At 40.8% G+C, this 27,321-nt stretch overlaps 2 protein-coding genes across 9 annotated transcripts in view; one reads left to right on the top strand and one right to left on the bottom strand.

The window, feature by feature from the left end:
- Positions 1 to 5,648, top strand: part of LOC111262035 (sorting nexin-32) — a 12,992-nt gene extending 7,344 nt beyond the window's left edge. For all 8 annotated transcript variants that reach the window (XM_086968973.1, XM_022836035.2, XM_022836028.2 and 5 more), the window contains 4 exons: positions 410 to 574; positions 892 to 1,167; positions 1,660 to 1,839; positions 2,172 to 5,648. In XM_086968973.1, coding sequence (XP_086825099.1) covers positions 410 to 574; positions 892 to 1,167; positions 1,660 to 1,839; positions 2,172 to 2,240 — 690 coding nt within the window. In that variant the 3' untranslated portion in view covers positions 2,241 to 5,648. The remainder of the gene's footprint in view (positions 1 to 409; positions 575 to 891; positions 1,168 to 1,659; positions 1,840 to 2,171) is intronic.
- A 276-nt stretch (positions 5,649 to 5,924) lies between these two features.
- Positions 5,925 to 26,788, bottom strand: LOC111262022 (uncharacterized). Its single transcript, XM_022835993.2, has 15 exons — positions 24,013 to 26,788; positions 18,615 to 19,179; positions 17,666 to 18,096; positions 17,081 to 17,363; positions 16,629 to 16,880; positions 15,093 to 16,266; positions 14,566 to 14,915; positions 14,178 to 14,339; positions 13,711 to 13,851; positions 13,097 to 13,411; positions 12,171 to 12,841; positions 11,479 to 11,600; positions 11,045 to 11,335; positions 10,286 to 10,765; positions 5,925 to 9,990 (listed from the first exon to the last, which is right to left on the bottom strand). The coding sequence occupies exons 1-15, from the start codon at positions 24,042 to 24,044 to the stop codon at positions 9,428 to 9,430; spliced, it is 5,832 nt and encodes a 1,943-aa protein (XP_022691728.1). The 5' UTR covers positions 24,045 to 26,788; the 3' UTR covers positions 5,925 to 9,427.
- Between the last annotated feature and the right edge of the window lie 533 nt (positions 26,789 to 27,321).

The raw sequence follows: 27,321 nt of genomic DNA, 5'->3' as shown, positions 1-27,321 counted from the left end.
AAAAATAAGTTTTTTTTTTTTTTTTTATCTATTTAACTCTCTTTTTCTTCTTTTTGTTTTTCTATCAGTGGGTATAATACTTTGCCGAATTTCGTCTTTCTAATATCTCTAAAGCTATTGCAATTTTATACAGGTTTCTGAGTGGGTTATATATCATACTGGCACGGAATAAAATTTCCATAGTTCAACTGCTTGTATTAATTTGATGGTACACTTGTATTCTGATACACCAATCACAATAAAAGTAGTTGCTATCATTATTGAATTGATACGTCTGAATCAAATACCGTTAACAGGTATGAAAATATTTGCGCAGCATGATAAAGAAACCAATGTGACTAAACTGTTGTTTTAAGTATAGCGGCAGTGACAGGTTAATTGTTGTATTCCTTTGTCTTATTTTCCGCAGAAGGAGATATTCCACAAATTTTTCAGTAAGTTAAACCAGAGTGCCGACGAATTTATGTCTCCGTCGTCAGAACGCAATGACGTATTCGATCCCCAGAAGCATTTCCTCGTATCGTATCAATCACATGTTGAAAATGCCTTCCACAAAGCTGACAAGATGACACAGGTATGTCGAAAGCAGCACTAAAAGTACGGAATGCTAAATTATTGATTTAATCCTACGATTTGGAAATACGGATATAAATTAATCTAATACATGAGGCAGTCAATAATTGTGGATGTTCGTGATGCGCTTAACCCCAAGTGCATGTCAGTCCTTTGTGACAGAAGTAACTATAAAAGCGTTCGTGTTCATCTGGCGGCGAAAACCCTGGGTTGTTAGTAATAGTAGTACCTGTTTTCTTATTATAATGAATACTCATTCACAGTATTAATATATCTGTTTAGTAAATAGTGCGTTAACTTAAGCTAATCTGCTTGCAGGCACATAAACGTTTAGCAGACAATTATATCCGTATATCTACGCACTTCCTCGAGCTTTCAAAAATGGAAGCTCCGTTACGCAAATTCGTTCCTCGTTTTGCTGATGGATTGGAGCGGGCACGCCGCTGCGAAGGACGAGCCTGTTCCGATATCGACCTAAAGCTTACGGATATCCTAAAGTATTATTTTAATGAAACGCGAGCTGCGAGAGACCTTATGCAGCGTCGTGTCCGATGCCTTGCTGACTATGAGACTGCTAATAAAATGGTCGAAAAGGTAAACTTTACCAAATAACATGGCAGTGAAAATAATAATATATTTTTGCTTAGGCGAATAAGAATTAATAACTGAGCTATGCCCATATTATGGCAAGTCCTATTACTGCCTCAAATTTAACTAGTGGCTTGAAATATTACGTACCATAGCTTAACGTCACTTGACTCGCTCGTGTTTTTCAGATACATCAATGTTTGCGTCACTGCCATGAAAAGCACAAGTCATCCTTATTTTATTAAAAGAGATACAATTATTGCACATCAATATTCAGTTTCACCTTTTTAGTGAATATAAGGGCACAAGATACAATAATAAACACATGTATATGAATTGTATTGAGCAGAATTTTGAAATTGTAGAGAACCGTTTTGTTGGGTTACCGTACACGAATTGAAGAAATCAACAAATGCAGTCTCAATAGTTCATCATCACGTTACGAAAAGGAAGTTGCTTAACAGTGATGGCTTTGCGATATATTCTATGAAATTGTAGGCGCGTTTCAGGGATCGCGAGGTCCGTGCTGCTGAAGAGGCACAACGTGAGGCTTGCACGCGATATAAGGATATTTCTGGTACCATGGAGCGAGAACTTGCAGATTTCCGCATACGCCGTATTGCCAATTTCCGCAAAAGCCTTATTGAGTTAGCGGAACTACAGCTGAAACACAACAAGGTTTGTTAATAATGTTAGTCCTGTACGCATGTACAGAAGGGCAGTTGGACCTACTGTTGAGAAAGACGTATGTATGTCGGAAAAAAGGCTTTTAATTAGTAAAAGTAATTTTGATCTAACTGTAAAGCTATGATTGAATCGTAGGCTTACCTTCCCCCTCCTTGTGGCTATCCGTGCATTGCATGTATTTAGGTGTTTCAAATATTTTGCAAGGGCGACCAAAAATTATGCAGAGCATAACATCTATTTATAAACAAAAAAAAATTTGCGTAATATTTGTATGCAGTACTGCTTTTTAATTTACTTCTCTTTGCTCTTTCTAATAATTACAGAGTGCTGCTCAGGTATTACGCAACTGTTTATTAGCCCTCAAATCGGAAATGATTCAAGAAGAGCTCTGATTTGTAACAGAAGCCATCAACAAATCGATCCATCCGTTCGTGGTCCACGCACTATGGATATGTTTTGACATTGACATTGCCATATTCGAAGGCATCCCTGCTGTTTCCTGCCTGCGAAGAACGCAAAGACTTCGATGTAATCGATTTCATCTTTTTGTGTCTTCGCTCATATTGCTATAATGAATACAGAGTTCACTCAATGGGTTCAGGTCATGATGAAGCCAAGCTTGGTTGCGTGGGTGCTAGCCATCTCTTCTCTGATCCCAATTCCTTTTCAGCGAACACACGAAGGCCAGGAATGCCTCTGATTGCTTGCTAGGCATTTCATGAAGCAAGTAAAGCTGTACAGTAATCAGACGTGAAGAGGAAACTTAGAACTTGACTACAAAAAACAAATACGAGTCTAATACACCTCGTATATGCACCTTGATATGTACTGTAGTTAGAATTTTCAACGAGGATTTGTTGTCTTTCGATGCAAAAAGTAGCGGCTGGAATTTGCTTTACAAATATTTTCTCAGTGATCATCTTTGTATAACAAAACAAGGCAGGCAAGAAACAAATCAACATTAACAGTTATCAATAATTTCTGATATTATTACTATTGAACTATCATAAAGCTTTATGTTTATTTCTCAAGAGAAATGAATAACATCACTATTAAGCCTTGTATTATTTTAGAATCATAGCTATTGAATGATTAAATCGTATCAACTTTACGTGAACTTGGCATGCATGCCGCTATAGTCGAATGATAAAAGATCACCACTGCTGGATACCAGAGGCTGCCGCCATGATCCTATATTCCCTTTAATTAGTCGTATCTCTAGGAGCCATTTTAGCACCAATCTAAATTTACTCTTCTTGGTATTTCTGCTCATGCTTGCTAAATGAGTTAATCTTTTTTTTATTCAGATACAAGTCAGTTGTTGTCGTAAATATTCTCAAACACATTACAGAAGCTTATATTTTCAGACATCTCATCGGCAGCGTTATTAAGATATATTACTTCAAGGGTTGCATATCAAAAGTGAGCTTGCTGAGGCATCCAAGTAGCAACGTATAAATCACTTGAACTATTAGTACGATTTTTCTACTTTGCAGACATAAGGATAACTCAGTTGGAGAGATTGCTTCCTTTTATATGCATACACATTTATATCCTCAGAGAGAGACTGTCTGGAAGTTGAGTGTGATTCACAAAGATGATTACATTGTATAGAAGCAAGTTATATTTCCTCCTTGTCAAGCTCTCGAATGGATTAGTGAAAAGCGTGATAATTAAGGAATATATGCAGACCCTAATCTCACCCGTGGACCGATCTAAACCTGAAGACAGTGGCTTTCTTACAAGCTTAAACAAATATTTCGTCCTACTTTTTTTTTTTTTTTTTTTTAGTAATTCGTTATCTTCCAAGAACCGAGAACCTATAGTGTAAGTTTTTGTCGCAAACCCTCAAAACCTTGCGATATATTTTGTAAATATATTGTTCGATACCACGTGTCCTACTGCTGTCCATATTTAGTCTTGTGCATTCAGCAAAACTGAGCCTAACACTAATGCAAAGTGGTCAAGTAGCAGGCTAATAAATTCGAATTCCGTTTCAACTTTATTCAAGCTACAGAAGCTCTATTCGCTGAGTCGACGATTTTGAATACTTGACGGGAAAACGAGTGTTCTAGACAAATGTGTATCTGTTGCTTGGCGAAGAGCTAACGAAGTACGCATTAATAATACCTGCACCTAATTGCAAACCTCAACGAAGATGAAACGATAACGACGAATACTACAGGAATATTTACGGCTTGACCGATATATTTATACAATACGGCTAGACTAACTACCTTGTAGATAAGTTACTTCCAACTTATCTACAAGGTAGTTACGCCTTCATAATATTATGACTATTATAAATTCAGTAAAAGTGACAAGCTAAGAGAAACAAAATTTTAAATGATAAAAGCCTCATATATATATATATATATATATATATATATATATATATGGTTCAATATTACGTAATGACAATATGCGTGTTATAAGAATAAAGTATATTTCATGATATAATTATTGTATATTCTTATATGTGGTGTAATAGCATTATCATGATAGTAGAGACAATACGATGCTCCACTGTATTAATTATGCAATAATAATACTAGCCCTTTCCGTTTGCCTACCAAATATTTAGTTAATGTTCGACGCGAAATTATGTATCTAAATGATGAACGCATTTATTTACTTTATCGTACCATTGCTGTTAATATTACTCATTTATTACAGTATTCTGGTTTAATAATACATAGTACAGTTTTTCGTTTTCCAATCAATACAGAAAACTTACATTATATATATATATATATATATATATATATATATATATATATATGTTAGCAGGAGCTATAAGCGTCCCTAACCCTAACACATTCTGTCGTTTTTTTTTTGTCTTTCCGGCGGAAGTATGCTATCAGCCATTGGTAATTGCTCAACCGGTCCTTATCTCCATTAGATCGTTTAGCGTTTTTTAGTTTACGTTACTAATACGATCTCTTTATACGTTCTCGCTGTTCGATTCATTCCCAACTAATTTCTATAATAACAATGAAGCGTCTACGTTTGAGTCTCGCAGTGCTCGGCCTCTAACATTCAATTGGTTGTCCACGTGTGCTCAAATCTCAAGCTGTATGAATGATGTAGTTTACACTTGCTATGATTGTAGTGGTGATAATAATAATGGTTAGGTTTTCTGTTGTTCGCTGTTGCCAGTAAAATACACGTCCCGATCTTTCACCTCAAAACGAGTGCAAAAAACATAATATTGAATGAATATTTAATTGTGGAATTCCCAACATCGATATCGTCTAGACTAAGGAGTATCCCCAGACTTAGCGTAGTAGGACACGTATTTGCCTGTTAACCCTGAAGGACACGTGGTGGTCGAATCCGGGCGTAGACGAACCTCGTTTCGTGCTGGGAGAAGCCATCTGATGGAATACCTAACGGCGGCACAAGATGCACAACTCGAAACTTGGAATTGAGATTATGGAATATTCTACAACCCTCTAGTGCTTTGTTTACCAATAAATATGTTTAGGAGTTTCATTGCTACATTTCATATTGGCCAACGGACAAAGAATAGTTACGCCCACCACTACATTTACAAGAACATCAAACAATGACATCTTCCTTTTGCGGGTGTAAATGTTGCATTATTAATAACAGAACGCTGCAATCACAAAAGTGATTGTCCTTACAGCTACAGTTTACTCTGTGTCTACCTCAAACTGTTGTAGGAAAACCGATGATGGTGAAATAGAAATTACGACTGGTAGTAATCAGCATAATTTCGAATAATAGCGTTCTGGCGGCAAGGCAGGTGAATTAGAATAAAAGCTTCAAATGAGTAATTGGTCTCATTGTAATTGTCGCAATAACTATTTATCAACGTAATTTCTAAACATCAGTGTATTAACTGCAGACGTCGACCCTACAGATAAAGCAAAATACAATGATTCGCATGAAATATTGCTTAAGTCTAGTCTGCCTATTAGGTGTCCAGTCTCATACGGCCTATACCCACGGAACGTTATCTGAACGCCCACGGCCTGAACTGAATTGAGGCTCTATTGTTCCGTTTCCATGGTGTTATAGTTTATTTATTAACCTGTCAGGTATCAAGTCCGTTTTTGTATCTGCCGAGACCAAATATTTATTAACATTTTGCATCAACTATTTTCAGTATTTGTTTGTTGAAGTGATAGACCACAAATCTTTAGGAGCCATAGCAGCTAGGTATCACTAGGTCGTACCGAACAGGTTTTCCAATTACATATATTCAGTTTAAATAATATCGTCGCATTTTTTTATGCTATAATCTAGTAGACCCTTGACCCATACATTCTCTTCGTCCCTGCCGCTTATTACCTGCAGGATGTATTTGGAGGATAATACGAAGTGCAGAAATGTCTTTTCTGCGTTTTTCGTCGTTCCCATCCTTCTTCTGGGTCCCTTCCTTTAGCTTTTTTTTAATAGAGTACAGAATGAGGAATATGTGCTCCACTCGTTCGTGCATGATAAATAAATATAGGTGTTATATATTTATATATATATATGCACATGTGTGTGTTTGTGTGTATGTTGATCTTACACCTATTTATATGTACTCGCGTATAACCTCAGTTTGGGTTACATATTATTTCAATTATGTGCTCTGCACTTTCCATCTGCATCATATTATATATATATATATATATTACGCTACTGCGTTTTATGTGTGTATTGTAGCTATGGCTCTTTGTCATACAGAACAGTGCCTTTTGTTTTTTGACTGTTTATTTCGTCAAGATCACTTGTCTATACATACTACTGTTACCTAGTCGATGTTGCAAACGTGAGTGAGTGCCCCTCTACTACTGGACTAAGACAGCCTTGTTCGCTTACACTAGCGGTATGATTAAAATTAGTGTCATCATGAATCAATGCACCCAATGGCTGCAGAGTTAGATAGCTAGGTGAATAGACCTCAATGGCTGCACTATTTGAACAGCAGTTTAATCGTGAATCTCGCGTTCGTTGATTGAAATGTTCACCCACTGCACAATGTCATTTACGACTGTTCGAAGTATTTCTACTGTTTGGTCTCCGTTTGTGTGCCCTGTTTTATTTATAAATTGTGATCAATCAGTGATATTACTGGTATTGTATTTCATCATTGCAAGTGTTTTGGCTCCCGTCTCTCTCTCTATCTCTCTCTCTCTCTCTCTCTCTCTCTCTATTTCTTTATATATATATATATATATATATATATATCGGACTTGGCGACGTTCGCGTACTTCGTAGGGCAAAATACAATAATAATTATTCAGTAATGTTGTCCTTTGTATTTTCCGTTTCGTTCATTGGATCTTTCTGAAATTGCCGCTTATACACTCAAATCCATTGCGTTATCCTGATAATTGGGGTCGTAATCACCCAAATGTTGCTGATCCTGCTATTATATTAGTTATACCCGCTACTACCCTATATAAACGTCGCTGCTATATTTCATATACACAATCATATATACATTACTATCTAAAACGCTAAAGCACAAATGTTTTGTCGTGCAGATGGGTTCATTCGTGCTATATACTATTATTTATGATATATAATATAGCCACTTTTGGTGTTCTAAGCTACGTGTTTCGCTATATCTTTGAAGTTGTATACATACCACCACACGACAGATTCACGACAATTCTACATAAGGTACCACACCGCAGTAAGCTACTAAAGACATAGGTATACACATTATATTACACGTAGAGTAGTTCCCATTAAACATATGTGAACCTACACAAACATACTCACATAAACACGCAGCAGATGTTCTTCAATGATTATACAGGACCATATTATTGTAGATGTAATGATAATGATCGTTGTAATAATATTTGTAGAAGTGCCACCTATTTTATCAATAACATATCTACGTATATGGATTTTTATTCATCATACATATGATTTTTGTGTGTGTGTGTGTGTGAATGTATATATATATATATATATATATATATATATATATATGTGTTGACACGAATGTGTGTCATTTCTTCAAAGTACAAGTTCGCGTAGCTATTTTTAACCCGCGTAATATCTCCACCACTTAGTACTACCATTACTGCTGTTACTGGCACTAGCACTATTATACCATGAGAACAATTGGCTCACTGATGTGTTATGGGTAACATTTTTCGAAGCATTACAGTGCGTTAATACATCGATGCATGGCTTTAATGTTTTGAACTTCATCAACGGACGCCCATTGCCATTAATGCCAACGTGGCATTAATTTGCTCCTTATTTCTCGACACTGCTCCTAGAACAGTGGATACCCAGAACTAAGATTTTTCACTACTAAAATTAGAAATTAGGTATTAATTACAGATGCGTCGACGTAGCACTGCAGATATCAAGCTATAAGCTAGCTATTTGCAAAAGCCGAAAAATATCAGAATATTTTAACAATCTTACCTGAAGTGATTACTGAATTATGAAAGTAATTTTAGAAAAAAAGAACAGACCGAATTTAATTTTTTCTTTTAAAACGCTGATGTGCTTATGTGATCACCAGTCTGACTAACACGTTCATAGAACTCGTTGGTTTAGCAAAAGTTAGAATTGAGACCAGCAGCAGCCGCGGCAGAAAAGCGCTTGTAACGGCTAGATAATACATGAAAATAAAATGGAGGCATGGGACTAACTTCGATTTTTGGCTACTGTAGACTCTGGCAAGATTGCAACATTGACCCCAAATGCCTTTTACTCTAGCGATCAGGGCGCCTTACTGCTAGCTCTAGTAACAATATAATATTACTACTCTAACAATTTCAAACTTCTCTTTTCAATTAGAACAGGATAATAAAAGACTCAGAATTTGTCGCTATACGTTCACTGTTATGTGAAGCGTCATCAATGGTTGTGATGACGCCAAACAATACACCAGTTTTCCACCACTCCGCTGAAACACAACTACCTTTTATCATAAACTCCAATCCTTTCGCTTCGTTATAATTAAATCATCGCAGTAAACGAGTATAGCGAATCATTTTTTGTCCAACGAAAACAAAGCGACTTTTTTGAGTCCTTGGCGTTTGCCTCTATAGGAAAAGCCGCGATGCATTTATCGCCTACTCATTAGTGTTTACAAGATATTGTAATGAGAATGCGATACAATTTGTATAGCGCAAATTCATCGATCTGGCATTAAACGGCGACACCGGGCGAAAACGTATTAGGTTAGTATGCACAAACCATACCCCTCATAGATCCAGCCTCCTTTATTGATTATATTGTACAGTCATATTGATTGGTTTGCCTTAATAATTACGGCAATTTTGTTATCTCGTCATCTGACTGTTTAATACAGGAGGTACACATACGAGTACAATAATAAGGCATACGGAAAGCGGGGGAAAGGAGTAGACAGTAGGATAACGCCGTAATCGTTATAATCATGGCTAACGGCTGGCTTTGCCGTTAACTCCGTTAACACAGATCCTCTAACTATTTCTATGCTTTCGTATACATATATTCCAACGAATTTTCTTTCATTTTTCCCGCTCGTTCGCTCGCACTTCGCAAAAAACTCACACACTTTTTTAAGCGATTTTACCCTTGTTCACCTCTCGCTTCTATACACCATCGTCTATACATCTGTTGATATCGCACCTGCAGATGGTCGGCCTTTGTGCTTGAACTGCTCTCGCTGTTTTGCATCGATATCAGACGCCTTCTTTACGACCAGTGTGCTGGCTCTTAGCGATCGACCCCCAACGCCTCCCTCGCTGGTGCCGCCAACCTGATCCTGTATAACAGGAGTGCCAAGTCGTCCTATAGCCGCAGCACCGCTCGTTGGAGTTTTCTTCGGCGTGCCCTTGACTAGTGACCTGCGTCCTTTGGGTTGTTGGGCTTGTTCTTTGTCAGAAATAGCTTTTGCAGTGCTTGAACTCCTGCTGCCAACAACGCTGGCCGCCATAAATGTGGTATCCCGGCCTGCAGTCGATTTGTCGCCAGCTGTGCGGCTTTTTTGTCCGCTGCTCGTAAGAGCATTACTTTTGTTTTTAACATTTGAAGGAGCCTGTGAGCTTCGCGATTTTGGGGCAGTTGGTGTCTTTCCTTGTTGACTTCGTCGCCGGCTTGTCATCGGCGCAGGTAAGACAACCTCATCCTCGTCGTCCTCCTCGGTCGACGACGACATCTTCGCACGGCCTACAACGTGATGTCAAATAACCAACAAACCCTATTGGTAATGCCTTACAATCTCGACAGCCAATACTAAGGTAACTGGCCTATAACTGACCCCATTTTTAGAGCTCCAAGACTGCGCTTCGGTCTAGAATCATGCAAATAGTAAAATCATAATAAACCCACTAATCCAGCAGAAGATATAGTTATACAAACTATTCAATCTCCATAATTTTTATTAATAATTGGGTTATATGGTTTTTACAGCCTGGACAATTGTGGTAAAACAGTCACAGGAATTTGTAGCGTTTGGTCTTACCTTTAGGTTGGGTTGTAGAAGATAGATGTGGTGATTGTTGTTGGCTCGGTTGTGTTGTCGTCGCAGTAACTGGAGCGTTCTTTGAATTCGTCTCTTTTCGGCTGCTACCTGTACTAGTTGCCTGAGTGCTAATACTGCTTTCGTCTGAAGTAATGGACGGCGTGTCCTTACGATTGGTGTCAGCGCTACCCCGTTTAGATGGAGGGGGGGCCGCGTTACCGAAATCGGTGTCGGTGGCACTGCGTCGCATACCTCGTCTCCGTCCACCTAAGCCTCCCGTCGGACTCGCTGCTGCTGCCGAGCCCCCAGAAGAGGCAGCTAAACCAGGACCGGGCACAGCAGGTGCTACAAGTGCATTGCTCCCACCACCCGCAGCGACTTTCTCCTCAAAAATGGCGATCTTGCTTCTTACAGGTGACTGGTCACATGCTGCCGCCCTTTCGTTGGTGCCATCTTTTAACCGAGCGAAGATTGTTTTTTCTGTCAAGGATGAGCAAAGTATAGAGGCAAAGTATGTATATTTTTTGGCATAACAATGTCATTGTACTATCTGAATAATGCCTTACCATTTCATACTATTTGTTCCTAAATTCTGTCCAGATATCAGTTAGAGTGCTTACGAGTTACGTAGTATTAGTATTTATTAAATCCGAACAAAAGGGAAGGGAAACAACCGTTCAGTGTATTCTTGTCAAATATGACCAGATACTCGTACCCTCGTGTACGCGTATCATAAGTTGTGGTTCATCAAGAACTCACTTTTCGGTTGCGGTGCCGAGCTGACAGATGGGGCAACTAAGGCGTCAGATGACCTTGTCGTTGTTGCTGCTGTTGGTGCAGAGATTGTCGCTGCGACTGCTGCCACCTGAGCGGCACCGGCATTTGCTTGTTTTCGGCCTCTGGCGAGACCCGCCTGGACCAATGGTGCCCATGCGTGTTCCCGGTCCCGCAATTTTTCCACCTCGTTTCTTAATAGACCGTTCTCTGTTTGTAATTTCTGCATTTTTTCGGGTAGGTCTTTGAACGATTTGAGCAGTTCAGTGCGCTCGTCTGAAAAGAGAAACGTGGCAAATTATTTTTGCATCAAATCAAGGCCAGATTATCCCGTGTTTGATCTCGTTTATATATCGTAAGCATCACAAGTAATAATTTTAATTGTAGATATTATAATTTGACACTTAAGCTATACACACTCTCAAGGTAGGTGACGTGCTGCTGGACTTCTGTCAGTTCATTAGCGACCCGTTCTTTATCTTTTTGTAGCGTCACAACTTCTTTCTCCAGCTTTCGAGACAGGTTCAGCGTCGAGCGGCATCTAAAAAACAATACACGTAATATGCAATGAAACAATATTAGCAACATACAGTAGTAGGGTTTCTTTGATGGTAAACAGGTCCTTGGCATCATTTCTTCGGTACAGCCTCGAGAACTTGCCCTTACTTGAAGGCATACTTGTGGGTGGGTCTTGCTGGGCTTATTTGGGGTTTCTCCGGCATGGTAGTATGCCATAGTAATCGTATCACATGGTAGTATGCCAACATGCCATAGTAACCGCTTGCTAATGCCAACATTTAAACTAGCAATGCTCGCACGTTCATGATTATAATGGAAACATACTTAAAAATATGCACATTAATTACTCAGACCATGCTGTCCTTTATAGTAAAGGTCGCATGGTTCAGCTATGTTCTCCATGTGCTAGATAAGCATATTCCCTAACCAAATTTATTTGTTATCACGGTTTTCTGAGAATTATCTGATTAATAGAAAACAGAACTAATATTTCAACAATGACGGCACCGTCTTTTTCGATGATGCGCGTCGTCCTCTTATTTCCCGTTTTTTATACAGCACATCGTACTGATATGCAAATATATTAATATACCTGCTCTCGGCGATGGTGCGTTCGCTGAGTGCGATGTCGTGGCGTTTCTTCATCTGGTCGAGCTCCTCACCAGCTTTGGCCAGCTTGTCGGTTAGGTTCGCCTGTTCAATTGCGTGTCGTGCGGCCGCCTGAGACTCGGCTTCGCGAGCATCTCGACTCTCCTGGACCTCCCGAAGCAGAGACGCGTGTCGAGCTCGCAGTTGCTCGAGCTGACGAACGCCATCTTCACGTTCGGCGCAGACCTTCGAAATTGTCACATTACGGCTGGCAATATCCTGTTCAAGTTGGGCGATGCGATTAATAAGCGCGTCCTGTCCCGCTAGCTTGTCACCGTACGCCTGGTTTTCGCCGCGCAGCTTTTGATTATCGCTGTGCAGAGCCGCCAGGTGTTTCTCTTTTTCGGCGACTGCCAACAGGAGCTTGGACACTTGCTTCTTTAAATTATCTGTGTGCGCCATAGCCGTGCGCAGATCCTTTGTCAGTTTTTCGGTCTGTGCCAATTTACCTGCCAGCTCATTTCTTATCGCCGTCATCTGCCGCTCCTGATTCTCCCTCTCGATAGCCGATTCTTTGGTTTTCGTTAGGAGAGACGCTAACTGCGTTCCCAATTGCGCCGCCAATTCAGCCTTCGAAGTGCGTTCAGTGCGTGCGCTCTCGAGTTCAGAATTGACCTGCAGTGAATATTGTACCCACATTTCTATTACAAGGACAAACGCAACTTTATCTATAATACCACTTTGTCTCTATCACATGAATACTCACGTTTCCTCATTTAAAGCTTTAAAAATAGCCTGCGTGATCGCGTGAATTTTAGACCCATGTGCCATTTATTCACCTAATAGACTATTTCTACCTCGCAACTCAGTTAAAGTACGTTAATCTTTAATCTATTGTCGAAACGTACTTCGAGTGTATGGCTTAATTACCTTGAGGTGTTTCTCGCTGAGTGCCGCAATTTCCGACATCAACGCCTCTTTATCGCGCGAGGCAGCTGCCGTAGTCGTTGCAGCTTCCTGTCGAATCTTTCCTAACTCTGTGGACAGTCGCTCATTGACTGAACGCTGTTCAGCTACTTCAGAACGCATACGCTCTACTTCAGCTCGTGCGATTTCACAGCCCGAACGTAATTCTGAGTTTTCTGCCCGCACTTTTTCCAATGAGGATTTCATATGTGTCATTTCACATAACTGCTGTCGACACTTAACCAGATCAACGTGCAGAGATGTCTTTTCCTCTTCCATCTAAAACGCGATAACATAGACCCACAAACCCACAGCGTTACTTAGTTAGATGAAATTGAAATAGCTAATGTATGCTTATTTAATGCTATTGGTATGAACAAACGTGAGTCTTCCCAAAATGTAAACCGAAGCAAAACCTTTTAAACAATATTCCCGCTAGACCCAATGTTACCTTTCAACAAATACATGTGAATTTTTAACTTCTTTATGCATACCTTGTAATATTTTCGAAATTTAATATATTTAGAAAGCTATATTTTTGAAAGGACTGTGGTAACTATTTAACAATATAAACTTACCGCTTTAAGTTCCTGCATGATACGGCTATTTTCTTCCGTGGCGTGATGAAGTTTTGCACGCGTTTCTTCTTGTGCTGCCTCGGCAGTACTCGCTCGAGCCTCGGTGGCAGAAAGGCGCTCCGTGACATGTGACAGCTTCTCCTGCTCGACGCGGAAATTACCCGAGAATCAAAAACATCAACAAAAGGCATACCTTATACCAGGTATATATTGACAAATCTTGAACTGCAAGAGAGCACTGCTAACCTACTACACATTTTTTTTGTCTCTGGCAGAAGTCTATTAATACTATTTCACTTCTGAAAGCTTATTTTTCATTGTTCTAAACACATTTCAAATCTATTATAGGTAACGTCTGTAACGATAGCCTCGACAGTCAACCGCACAAAAACTTCTTGATCATAAATTGAGCAGGAAGCCAACTATGAGTTCGTACAAGTACTTTATGTCCGATATATGGATCTTACCTGTAGGGAACTATTTGCCTGTTGACTGGCAGAATTTTTCTCAAGCTCGCGTCGGATATCAATCAGTTCTTTATTGCTCTCGTCCGCTCGGGCTTTCTCATTTTGCACCTCGGCTTGCAACGATTCGATTTCTTTGGAGCGGATCGCTAATTCAGATGTTGCCTGCAAGCAGATTATACATTACGTCAATCACTTGAATAGATGCGTCGACTGCAAACTCAATTTTAGCTACAAGGCGATGTGTTATTCGATGTTGTTTGACGTTTGAAAAAGGCAAGTGCTCTACATGTTCGGAAATGACGTAATAGTCGCGTGGGTGCTCATTATGCTAAGTGACATCATCAGTGGTGGCGGCGCCAACAACAACAACAACAACAACGAATCCTACCTGTTCGATCCTTTTTTCAAATTCAGTCAGTTCTGCTGTCTGGTTGTCAGCATTTTTCTGCGACTCTTTAAGTTTCACTTTAAGAAGCTCAAGCTGCGCATTCAGTGAGTCAGCACGCTCGTCCGCTTTTCGTGCGTTTACATTAGCTGTTTGAAGCTGTTCTTCGAGTTCCTTTATTTGGCCTGTCACACCCTCGAGCTTGCCCTTCGTCTCATCAAACTGCCCCGCCTGCGCCGACAATTGGCTTCGCAAGGCCTCGGCTTCAGCTTGTCGTTCGAGTACTCGCTCCCTTTCAGCTTTAAGTACCGCATCCGTTTCCGTAGCCTGTGTTTCGAGCTCTGTAATACGCTCTGAAAACAACAATATTCATCGAATTCGGACAGTCAGTCCCTAAACTTTGTTCCACTTCCGTAAAATAGTTACGTACTACTTAAACTAATAGCTAGCGTTAATCACAATTCTACTGAGAGCGACCAGGTCCGTGGACGACATATTTGACCAAATTAAAACATCGTTAAATTAACTACCTTTGCTTAACGTAAGTTCACGGGTCCGCTCATCAAGAGCCGAACGGCTTCTGGCGAGATCTGACCTCAGTTCTTCGAGAAGCATTTCAACCTCAAGTGAAGGAGGTTCCATACTCCGTTGATTTTTTAGTCTGGCGATTTCAGCTTCCATTTCCTCCATTTTGACCGATAGTTCACGGGAGCATTTTTCTGTTTCCTGTCGAGTTGTCTCCAACTCACGCAGCTTTCGAAAGGCTCCTTCGAGTTCACTATTTCGTTTATTTATTTCGTTATTCATTTCGGCTAATTTCGCCGACGCTTCATCGAACCGCTCGGTCAACTCGTTACAGCGTTCACGAAGCTCAGATTCGTTCGCTTTAGCGGCGGCTATAACGTCTTGACTTTTGGCCTTTTCTTCAGCAAACGATAGTCGTTCCTGTTGCAACGTTAGGCAATCCTCGTCAAGTTTTTCGCGGTCCTGCTGTAGTAACCCTTGTTCACGTTTGAGTTCATCGGCATCGATTTGTAATGTCTGCTGTAACTTGTCTAGCTGATTTTTCATTTCAGTAACTTTCTTCTGCTCAAGGCTGAGCTCTGCTTGCTTTGATGCTGCTTCGTCTTCAAAGCGTTTCTTATCTTCATCAACCTTACGTGTTTTTTCCTCAAGCTCCTGTGTCGCTTGAGCTGCCTCTGTTTTGACCTGTTCAAGATCACGGCGAAGGCCATCGGCTTCGGCTTCCGCTTTGGACTTGGCGGCCTGCGCGACACCGATAGCCGCCGCTTGATAATTTGCCTGGCGTTGTTGCTCTTCCGTAACGCGCTCTTCTTTGCTGCGAACCGAAGCAACCGTGACCTTGAGGCGCTCATTCTCGCCGGAAAGCCGATTCAGAGCGTGCTTTACTTCACTCAATTCAAGCATTAAATTCTGATTCTCCCTTTGTAACTCTTCTAGTTTAGCGCCTGCTCCTGCTGCACCGGAAATTCCCCCGCTTCCAGCTTGTGACGTCAGCTCGGTCAGCTGAGAAGTTAAATTCTCGATCTGGTGAGTGAAGTCGGCACAACGGTCAGTCAGGTCAGCCTCACGGCGCGCGGTCGCAGCCCCTTCCTTCCGTACACTCTCCAATTCGGCCCGCAATCGCATGACCATCTCCTCCGTTGAGGTAAAAGTCTCTCCACTGGAAGACGATGTTGTTACCTGCCAGATTGGCAAATGAACACGATTGGTAAGTTACTACCAATGATCGTATAGCTCATAGAAATTTTCCTCGCAGTACGGTCTTTATAGAAAGGAAGGCCCAGACGACGCTTCCTATGATGCCGCTTCCTATGATGCCGCCTAACATTGATCTTCTCTATACTACCGGTTCTATTAGGATCCTAACTACATCGCTACAACGGCAGAATGCTAGAAAAATGTACTTTAATTCTCTAGCAGCTAAGTGTACGTTTGATTTTGAATTAAAGTAGCACACCAATGGTAGTGGCTTCTCTGAACTTCTATTTGTCAATTGGTATTCTGTTCGTCCTGTCTATTTATCTTATGCTCGTTGTGCTTACATCTGTTGAAGACGAAGGCTCTTTAGTCGGATCGCGATCAAGCAACGTGCTTCTTCCATCAGCCGTTTGTAGATCCTGTACCGTGTTTTCGTTCATCTCGATATCTGTTTCTTGTTGTGTTCCCGTTGTTTCCATTGTTAGTTCTTTATTTCCCCGGGTGTCTCGCAAAAGAACGAGCTCTTGTTCCTGTCGCGCTAACTTTTCCTGCAGCGTTGCATTTTTCGCATGACTTTCCTCTAAAATCAATTCCACCTACGTTTAAGCCAAAGAAAGAAGTAAACAAATGCATCTATTCGTAGTGAAGTAGACAATTGGCTATACAAAGCGGCTAAAGGTACTTAAAACGCACTTTTTCTTTGTTTCGTTACAGCTAAAACCGCTTCTACACTATGACGAAAGCATAGCATAGCATAGCATAACTTTGTATGTAAATTATAAGTGCCTTCACGAACCTCCTCAAGGGCATTGTTTAAGCGTTCTATTGTTTCCTGTTGTTTATTAATTTTTTCCTGAAAGCGGTCCGTAATTGCCGAACACTGTTCAACCGATGAGCTGGCTGTATTCACCACCAAATGACCTTCGACATCGTTGTTGTTGTTGTTGTTGTTGCTGTTGTTGTTTGTTGTGACATTCATATTTGCCACTGTTGTAGCGCTGTTGGCAACAGCCATTGTCGTATCACTTTCATCCGCATTTAGTAATCCGTTTATACTTGACGGATCTGCTCGATCGTGCCTGCCACAACAATGAACAAACATCATTCAAGGACATTCAAAGTGCACAACAGTGATTTAGATAGTAACCAAAGGCGCGAGCCACGTGCAAATAGGGTCGTCCCTCTCCCCTTCCATTTCAAATTGATTCTATTCTTTTTGACGTTCTCTACACACTCGCAAGTATTCCGATTGTGTAATAGCAGATGTAGTACTCCTCCTCACGGTCATCTTAACGCTCCCGACAACATGTCTATTTTGTTTGATAATTTTTTATTTTATACATATGTATATATAAACGTTTATATAAATATAAATACTGACTTTTTACTGCACGCCGTACTGGTCGCTGCGGTTGCAGTCGTCGATGACGACGTGGTTGTTGTGAGCTGTGAAGGCGAGCACAACGCAACGAGTAAGGCAAGTTTATTAGCAAATCCTGGCTGAGACCTAAGTACCACACCTCGATGGCAGGGTCTCACATCCAATGAATCAGCTTGCAAGTCTACGGACCCATAAGACTGCTCTGGAATGTTATTCACCTCCTGATCCTCATTTTCGTGCTTATCTCTGCTTTTACTCTCAACATCTTTCTCCTGCTGAATTAAGGCTAAAAGGGCGTCAAGCAGTTGATCAGGATCGTCATTTGCCGGGATAGTATCGTCACCCTGCGTTTGTTTCAAAGCGGCCTGAGCTTTGAGCGCACCAATTTGCGCTTCTAACTGCATCTTTTCGCGTTCGCCTTTCGTTAGCACCTAAAGAAACAAAGCGACCATATCAAGGATAGTCTTTGAAATTTTTTACGCAAATACATTTCAAGAACTTTGGCATCGCTAAACGCATTTAAACTATATTGAATAAGTTGAGCTAAGCTATATAAAACACGCCAGAAAAATAAACGACAATTTACACTTGCATCAAGAGTACCTTTATCTGTACGAGACAAACAAATAAGTGAAAAGGAATTAATGTAAATTTATCGTAACATTATTGTTGTAACTGGTATTATGACGCTTTTGAGTAAAAGTATTCATTAAAAACAGAAGCATTCCTATTAAGCAATCTGGCTACGAGTATCAATGTCTAACATAAGGTTAAGTGTCGAGGAAATCAAAATAAAAACTATATATTTTATAACCAAGTATACTATGCACATATATGAACAAGTTAATCTGTGCCAAAAAAACATTCCCTTACGTATTTAAACAAATCACTTGACGCAAAGATTAAAACTCTAACAAAAAGATGTTGAGGAACATGGACAAGTAGGTACCTCTTGTAGACTCTTGAGTTTAGCATGTAGCTCCTCGACATCGGATTTGGCTAGCTGAACGACTTCAATCGATTGTCGCCGAACCGCATCCGCCCGGTTCAAAGGGTTCAGAGCACCCCCTGCACTTCCGGTTTGTCCGACACCGCTGGCACAGCCTGCACCTCCAACAATCGCATGGCCAGTGGAAACGTTGCTGTTACTTGCGACCCCAGGGCTGCTGTGGCCTATACCAGCAGCAGCAGCAGCAGCACAATGACTACCACTACTACTACTACCACAACTGCTGCTAATACTACTATTATTGTGAGTATCGCCACCACTACAAACATTAGCGCCACCAGCGCCGTTGTCACCACTGCTGCTACCGTTATTATCGGTGTCGCTGTTGTTGTTATTGTTGTTGTTGCTGCTGCCCGAGCTGCTGCTGTTGTTGTTGTTGTTGTTGTTGTTCTTGGCGATCTGTGCACTCGCACAAACGGTTACTACACCGCCGGCGTTGGAGGCGTTGGCGGCGTTTGCCACTCCAAGTTGTACCATGGCCGTCGACGAGCACGAGATGCTATTGCTGTTGAAGAAGTGAATGAGCGGCGGACGACGATGAACACGCGCAGAAAGAGAAGCGACCAAAGAGAGGGAAAAGGAGGGGGCGTCAAACGAGATCAGGTGAGAGATACGGAGAGACAGGCAAACAGAACGCACATAAGTGACATGACCACCACGAAGCGGGCCAGGCCAAGTAGTAACAGGAAGGGAAAGCACAACAGACGACATAAAAAGAGAACGACGTTAGAACGCCAGACATAACACCAAGAACGGGGAACCGCGACAACAGTGGAATCAAATCCCACGCTGCTTTCACTCGTATCACATTACTTAATATATATATATATATATATATGTATATATATATATAAGAAACGAGGTGAAATTGAAAAATAATGTACGGTACCTATATATTATAGAATATCGTAGAACGTGAAAGGGACCACTAATATGATTACTAAATAGATACTCTTAGACGCTTTCTAAAACGGCTAACAAAAAAAAACATCTGTAGTAACAGCAGAAGTGGTACTGCATTTGGCCTAATTTATTTTCTGGGGTAGGCATTAACCTAAAGCATATCGGCCTAGTATAACCACTGACCTGTTAGTGGAACAGCTTGATAATTTCGATCACTTAAAAACTAGTTTCACATAGACATTTGATAACAGCTGCAGGAAAGCCATGCTCACATTTCAAGTTAAGTGCGCTTTTCCAGGGTTCGAAGCTAAATGGCGTAACCCACTAGCGATCAATGTAAAGAGCCACATAATTACCACAAATCAACAGAAGTCTCGAAATACTTTCCACACAGGACTTTTGTTCGTCGTTGTTAAGCATCTTAAGATATAAGCATCCACAAACTATCGAAAGGGGCGGTCAGCAACTCTTCGACAGCAGTCGTAACTTCTGAAAATTCTATCATCTCTAACGTGAATTTATTCTGTATATATTGACAAACAGACATTTACTTTGCATTTGTTGGCCGTGTCTCTCCCTCAATGTTACGTCCAGTACCGGGATTAGACATTTCACTATACGACTGGGTCGCAACGTAAGACGAAATTTGTCCTGGATCAGATCCGAACCTAAACCAGCACGCCTCCCCCCCCCCCCCATCAATCACGTTTAGCCAACAAACACCCTACCTACTACGCCATTACCATGAGAGCCACGTTTATTCCATAGACTTTGGTTAAGTCTATGGATGCCTAAGATGAAGCAAAGTTTAAACTGTTTATGCTACTATCTATCTAATGTGCGAATAGACGGATCATCTTTAACGACACTGAAAACTTTTAAGTATTGAAGGTAACGATATCGACCAACGAGGCAGCACTAAGCATAATTCTAACAGTAGACCCAATGTCGCCAAGTGAATCGTATGAAAGCAAATCCATCAGGTTCACGCCCATTAATAAGTTATAAAAGTGATTACAACTTCCTATTAATATTAATTAAGCGTCTAAATGTTCGTGGTTCTAGGAAACAAACCAAATTTTTCTGGCTTTAGTAAACGAAATGATTTTTTATAAAAACGTTGCCTTTCCTTCATTTAAAAGCTGAAAAGTATTTTTAATTTAAAACAATAAAAGGATCAAGCATAACGTACTTTTGCAAATTGAATACAGGGCTTGAATACAAGTCTTTGTCCTCAAGTAACCGTGTAGCAGTTTCGATATTTTGATACAAATACCATGCTACAGCTTCGGTTATGGTGCAATATAGCGAAAATTTTGCTCACCTTTGGAAACGCAGTCGATGTCAGGCCATATTTAAGACAAACATGTAAATGCCAGTTGATTCATGAACCGCAAGCGATTATCATAAAAACGATCTCCACCGATAATAGTAACCAAAGTTGCGAGCTTAAAACATGATATGATACAGTGATAGCACAATGACCATTCCTCTATGTCAAATGTAAGTATTCGATGTCTTCGTTAAATGAATCACGTTTTTTAAAACTGCACCTTTGCACAACGTGCTTCTGAATCAAACCCTATCTGAACTCCACGCGCCCTTCTTTTTGCGTTTTGAAAATACGAACCTGATAGTTTACATCAACGAAGCAAACAAAACAGAAAAAGGCCCGACACGAAATCAGTCCCATTTCCCTAGATAAATTACACTAAACATATTGTGGTTGTTTGTATGGGCCGCTAAAACGAATGTTATTAATTACTGAATGAATGTTTTCTTTTTATTGAAATCAATTAAATTGCGTTTTTTAAATTAGAAATACATCTTTTAGCCCCAAAGTTACGTCGACAAAGTGTCCGCAATTCTTTAAAATGCTTCTTTCGGTCAAGATGCACGACATAGTTCGATTAACATGCTGAAGCCTTAAAATGACCGACAGCGTGACCGCCTTTAGACTAGATTAATCAGATAAGGTTGTATTTAACAAAATTCCTCTACAACCATCGGAAACTCTGTCCATTCGGTGTTGTTTTTGTAAAAATAAATTCGTATGCACGACTACGTATTCAGATGTCTTTCGTATAGTGATAGAGGTGTCTATTTATTTTTGTCTTCGTTGTATGTATATATATATATATATATATATATATATGTTTTTTCTCAGCCGATTATTGCACCGTTAGCACTAGCTCAGTTCTTTTTACCATTTAATGAGGCCTGTCTCATTATGACAATTATTAAAGTTGTATGTAACTACAGGTTTTTTTTCATTGAAAACGTGCGTAGTTTTAGTGGATAGTCCATGTGGAATGATCAGATAGATTATGATAAACGAACCTACGCTGCAGAAGGAACTGCCACGGGCCTATCGGTATGTTTATCGAGTAGTCGGTATACCGTGGAGTACATACTTGTTCTGTAATGTAATTATTTTCCAATATCTGTTATGAGCTTTCGTTCCTTAGTCAGCCGAGACGGTTCAACGATATTTCATTCCTTTTGTTACATAAGTTATAACTTTTTTGAGATGCTGTTAAAAGTTCTACGTTGTTAAATGGAGTAAAGTTATTTTTAGGTTTTTTATTAAGCACGGATAGAAGGCGGCAGTATAATGGAGCAACGCCGTAATTCTAAGGATGTTTCGGTTCACTGCCTGGAGCTACAAATTTTCTCAATATTTCTCATTATTTTTATATTCCTTTTTAAACTAATAACCCCTCTCCTTTAAGTGCTAATGAGATGAGTCATGCTTTTTAGGATTACTAGGGTTTGCTTATTTATAGCCAATACATAAATTTATCGCTTGGCTAAAATCTATAAGCAAATTCGCTAATCATCTTGGGAGAAGTTAGCAATGCTCAATTCATTCATAACCTTGTGTACGTACTTCCTATTTTTAGTTGAATCTATCAGATTAAACAGACACGAACATTTTAAACAAAAACATTTTGACTAACAAATTATTGACTGATACTTGACTATAAACAGGGAACTTTATTTTAGGCAGGTAGTTCAACTTTAAAGGCTCGTTAAAGTGTGACCACCGTTAATCGCGTGATCATGTATGCTAGAAGATAGCAGAATGTATAGTTGAGCAGCACTGCATTATTTTATTACCGAAATAGTAACAGCGTCAATTGAAAACCGAAGTGAAGCCAACGTTATTTGTAGATTAGCATAAATTTCATAAATACTTTGAAGAATATTTCATTTAGCGCCACATATGTAACACGCTGCTTGCGGCATGATTCATGTCGTGCATTGCTCAGTTTCATAGGATACACAAGTATAAAAAAAAAAACAGCGAATCCGCTATTTGACAAATGATATAGCGAATTTTTATACCCATACACAAAATAGACACATTCCTATCACTGAAAAAATTGTATATACTATTAAGGATGTTACGTGTACTTGTTCAAACTCATTTTTCCACACGAAGTCCAAAATTAATATGCGGACTCGAAAAGCCTGATCGTCATTTATGCGAATTTGAAAGATCGATTGGTAGACTTAAGTTTCTGGGTCCCATTTTTTTTTTTATCTGCGAACCAACAAAGCACGGATCAATTTGAAATCTCAAATGCAGCTTCAAGTGACTCTTGTTATTTCGCCTCATAAATCTCGGAAATTATTATACTTTGCAAAGCAGTGTCGCCACTTTAATTGTGTGTTATAGTTATGGGTAGAAGAGGTATACATGTATCTATGCCAAGTCCAGACGACCTCTCTAAAAGTCTCAGAGACTAAACGTGGACAAACTTATGATACAATCCTCCAGTGCTTATTCAAAGAGCACGTAGTTCTAAGATAGAATGAATATGGCGATCAGCGCACTAGTCAATGGAAAATGACTCAGTACTTCCATCTTGGCCGTGATCTCGATGCTTTGTATATATAAAATGTGCCCAGTAAAATTTTCCGACCAAATGCCTACCCTCTTTTTGTACTAGTTGATCTCATCAATGGAAAATGCTTCATCTCTAAATCAGAGTAGCAAGCTTATACACAACGAATCACCTTCCCTAGGTGATAACTGATCCTCGCTCAGGGGTTCTTTAACATAAGTTGCTGGTGATGCCATCGTATTGTTAGAGTCGAATACGCATGCCAATCATTTTAGAACCTCTCACTAATGCTATTATTATTATTATTTAGGATTTTTTTTCAAATTGGCATCTGAAAATCTGACAGTAGATACTAGCACAAAAGTGCCAACAATGTTCCTTTTTGGCTAACTTCAGGCCAATAAAAATATTTGCTTTTTTTTGATGGCTAGATTTATCATTGCGGCCACAAGGTTATGCTGGGCCATTCACGTACCCAATGAAACAACAGTTCACAGTGGTCACCCTATATGTTCATATACACAGTTCATAAGCCCACTATAAATACTAACAAACACTTAGTAACACAAGCGAAAGTTAATAACCTGTTGTCATCATCGTCAAGCGTGTTATCCATCGCCGCTTTCTAGCAAAGGGAAAGGTCCGCTTGCTCCGGGCCTTTCTTATGAGGGTCACTTCCGGTTAGTAGAGGCAGTTCAATCGGCGTCGTCGTCACCGGATCGCAATCTCAAAACCCCACTGTGCAAACATTGGAGCAGCTAACGCTCTGATAACTGTTCGGTTCTTGTCGATTTATTCTCGAATATTCACGAATGGTTAGCACTTTTTCGCGCGACAAGTTTTCTACTACTGATTACTACTCCATTTCGTACTCAATATCCTTTATCTACTATGATTAACCAGCGTTCAATTAGTACGTTTGCGGAGCATCCAAATTGAAGCGGTACGATACGAGCGAAACCGCAAGACGCTCTTGTTCCAGCGATCACCAGAGCACAATATAACAAATTTACACAAGCACACGCTCGCTTGCTCACTCACTCACACACACGTTGTACATACACGTTTCTCTCTCTCTTGCTCCCTCTTTATTTTTCAATCTCGCACAACTCCGACGGTATCGTTTTTTAAATGAGCCTTGCTTTCAACCTCTTCTATGCGCACATATTATGACGCCTCTGAGCGAACTTATACAGGATGGCGGCGACGGCAGCGCGTAGCGTTGCGTTTGCTGCTACGTCGACAGTGGCGGCAAAAATCTCTCACTACAATGACGCGGCGAGCCTCCTCTGTCTCATTCAACCTAGCGCAATTGGTCAACGAATCGACCGTGTCTGTCCGCACGTATTTTTGTGCCTTGTGTGCCACAAGCCTACGAGCGTGATGACGACACCGGCTATGGCGACAACGACGGCAGCTACAGCTACAGCGGCAGCGAAACTGTTGCATAGACAAACAAAGAAACCAAAAGGAACCGATCGGGATGGACTATTGTTGCTCTATTATGACCGGCTTATCGCACTTCGTTGAGCGTTCGTTAGGGGTCCGTAGAGAATTAAGTTGAGGTTTGTAACGTTGATTATATTGTAGAATGCACACAGACGCTGTTATTCCGTTTTTGTTTACCCGATTTTAAAATCACCTGGATAGGCTCAGATCTAGGTCCACTGGTAGCCTTTAACAGTTCTGGTTTTCCACACACGCACACACACTCACACATACACACTCACACACACACACACACACGCGCGCACGAGCCTTAGTTTCGACGATGGCCTCACTTTGTGTTGGGGCTTGGTGGCTCGGATAGAGAGTGCGGAAATGAAGGGAGGGGCGTATTCTTTACGTTTTTCGGAAAACGTGTTATTTCCTGAATCACTCGGATTTCTTTGCACGAAAATCGGCGAGCAGTCTATTTAGGTAGTCTAACTTCCCGCCTGCTTTACACCTGGGTACTGTGAGCTATTCACCAGTCCTTAAGTCCTACTTCGAAAAAAGTAAAAGTAACGATGATGTTATCGTTGTTGTCGCAAGGTGTAGCACTTAGAAGCCTTACAACATTACCATAATGATGACAACAACAGGTCGTTGTTGTTGTCTAGAGTATATCAATGCTCAGTTGTTCTCCTCGTTGTCGCAGCCGGAGCATCCACGCATCTTCATCGTCATCTAACAGTGATCACAGTAATAGTAACAATAATAACATCAATCAATGTTGTTGTTGTTGCTGCTGCTGCTGTTGTTGTTGTTATTGTTAACCGTGACAGCGCAATAGAGACGCTATCAACGTCAGCTAGAACAGCACCTCGAGCTGAAGAAATGCACCGTTTTGCACATTGGATAACGTAAACAAGGCGGGGCCTGCTCACAATTTCCGACACCACGAATTCAAACGTTCACTAGTGATTGGTGCTAACAAGGCCGAGATACGGACGGCGAGCGAGACTCATGAGAGAATCTAGTGAGCCCCAGTGGATTGGCGGGCGATGCAATCGACAAGGGTCAATCAAGGAGCTGCCGCAGCCACCGCCACGAAAACAATTTCCGCCACTATTACTAATACAGTACTTATATTATTTGTTATTATGACGACTCCTATTACTGCGAGTGCTTTGCAATATAAAAGTAAGCGTTGTAGCAGTAGTAGGTAATGACGATTCTACTACTAGTGTTGTTGGTTTGATGGGTGCTGTCGCATCGAATAACACGGGCAGAGTCAGCCGTCCTCTCCTTCCTTTTCCTCCGATCTTTTTACCGCTCGACTTACGTTCGCTGCTGTTGTGGCACGTTTTTTTTTCTCGCGTCTTAAGTCTAAATAGTGGGCGTCTTGTCCACTTTGGCGACGTCTTCTTTAACCGAATCCAATGAAAAGGCTAGTCGATTTCGAGCGCACATTGGGCGCGTCAGATGAGCTGCTGCTGCGTCGCTGGCGGCGCGGTTAGCCCGCTGCCAGCGTCGACTGGGCTGCATTCGCCAGGTAGCACTGATCCCACATACAACATACACTTACAAAGGTATACTGCTGCGACAAAACACGACAATCGCTACCCTATCGCTGCGACAGTTCCCGACAATACAGTACGATGATGATGACGACCATCACCGGACGACGATCGAGTAAACGAGCCTACCCAACGGCGTTCATTCGAGCTGCAGGCGGTAGCAGACTCAGCAGCAAACACAAGCGGGTTGCCGTAAACAGTCGCTGGAAGCTCTCTCGCCGAGGTAGTAGCAGCGGTGATCGATGTGCGAACAGCTCTTATGTCGGCAGGCACTCTGCTGATCGCTGACGGGTGGATCAAGCATAACACTCACTCACCCGCGTGCCAAGAGCTCACCACCCTACCATTAGATTTCTGCTGCTGTTGCTGCTGCTGCTGCTGCTGCTGCTGCTACTGGTTGTGTTTTGAGAGTCTTTCTCTCTTTTGCTTCTCTTTGTATCCATTCAACTCCAAGATGGATGCAGCAGCTCTGAATGTACGCATCGCAATATAAACAAGCACGGAGAGTGCGGGCGGACGGTGAGCGGGCCCATGATGAATATATCCATACTAAGTGGAAATCGTATGCGCAGAAAGGTGGATAGTTCAAATCAATGCGTAGCTAGATAAAAAAGATACTTTTAACTATTTAGTCACACATGTTGTAACTGTCTAACTGTGGGCAAAATAATATGTGTGTGAAGAATAATCAGCAACTAAATTGCACGTCTAATGTTAAAAAGAATAGCTAAGAAAAATAATAGTTTAGACTAGAGGTACCAAACTGAATGGACGAATGAGCAAATCTAGATATTTATTCAGGAATAATCCTGACATCGTGCGACGCTGGAATGATCGCTGAATTAGAACCCGTATTAAAACCCGTGCCCTTAGAGTGTTCTTCCTCTACAC

The sequence above is a fragment of the Varroa jacobsoni genome, unplaced genomic scaffold (assembly GCF_002532875.2).
Source record: "Varroa jacobsoni isolate VJ856 unplaced genomic scaffold, vjacob_1.0 scaffold_66, whole genome shotgun sequence".
NCBI classification, from domain to species: domain Eukaryota; kingdom Metazoa; phylum Arthropoda; class Arachnida; order Mesostigmata; family Varroidae; genus Varroa; species Varroa jacobsoni.
The sequence above is the reverse complement of the archived record's forward strand: the minus strand, read 5'-3'. Positions and strand labels throughout refer to the sequence as shown.

Bases quoted from the DNA above. Each gene is read 5' to 3' on its own strand.
- LOC111262022 (XM_022835993.2), bottom strand. From the start codon at position 24,044: ATGGATAACACGCTTGACGATGATGACAACAG. The intron at 19,180-24,012 runs GTTATTAACTTT...CTTCTTCAACAG, and splicing joins CTTGACGATGATGACAACAG to CAATAGCATCTCGTGCTCGT. The intron at 12,842-13,096 runs GTAATTAAGCCA...TATTCACTGCAG, and splicing joins TCAGCGAGAAACACCTCAAG to GTCAATTCTGAACTCGAGAG.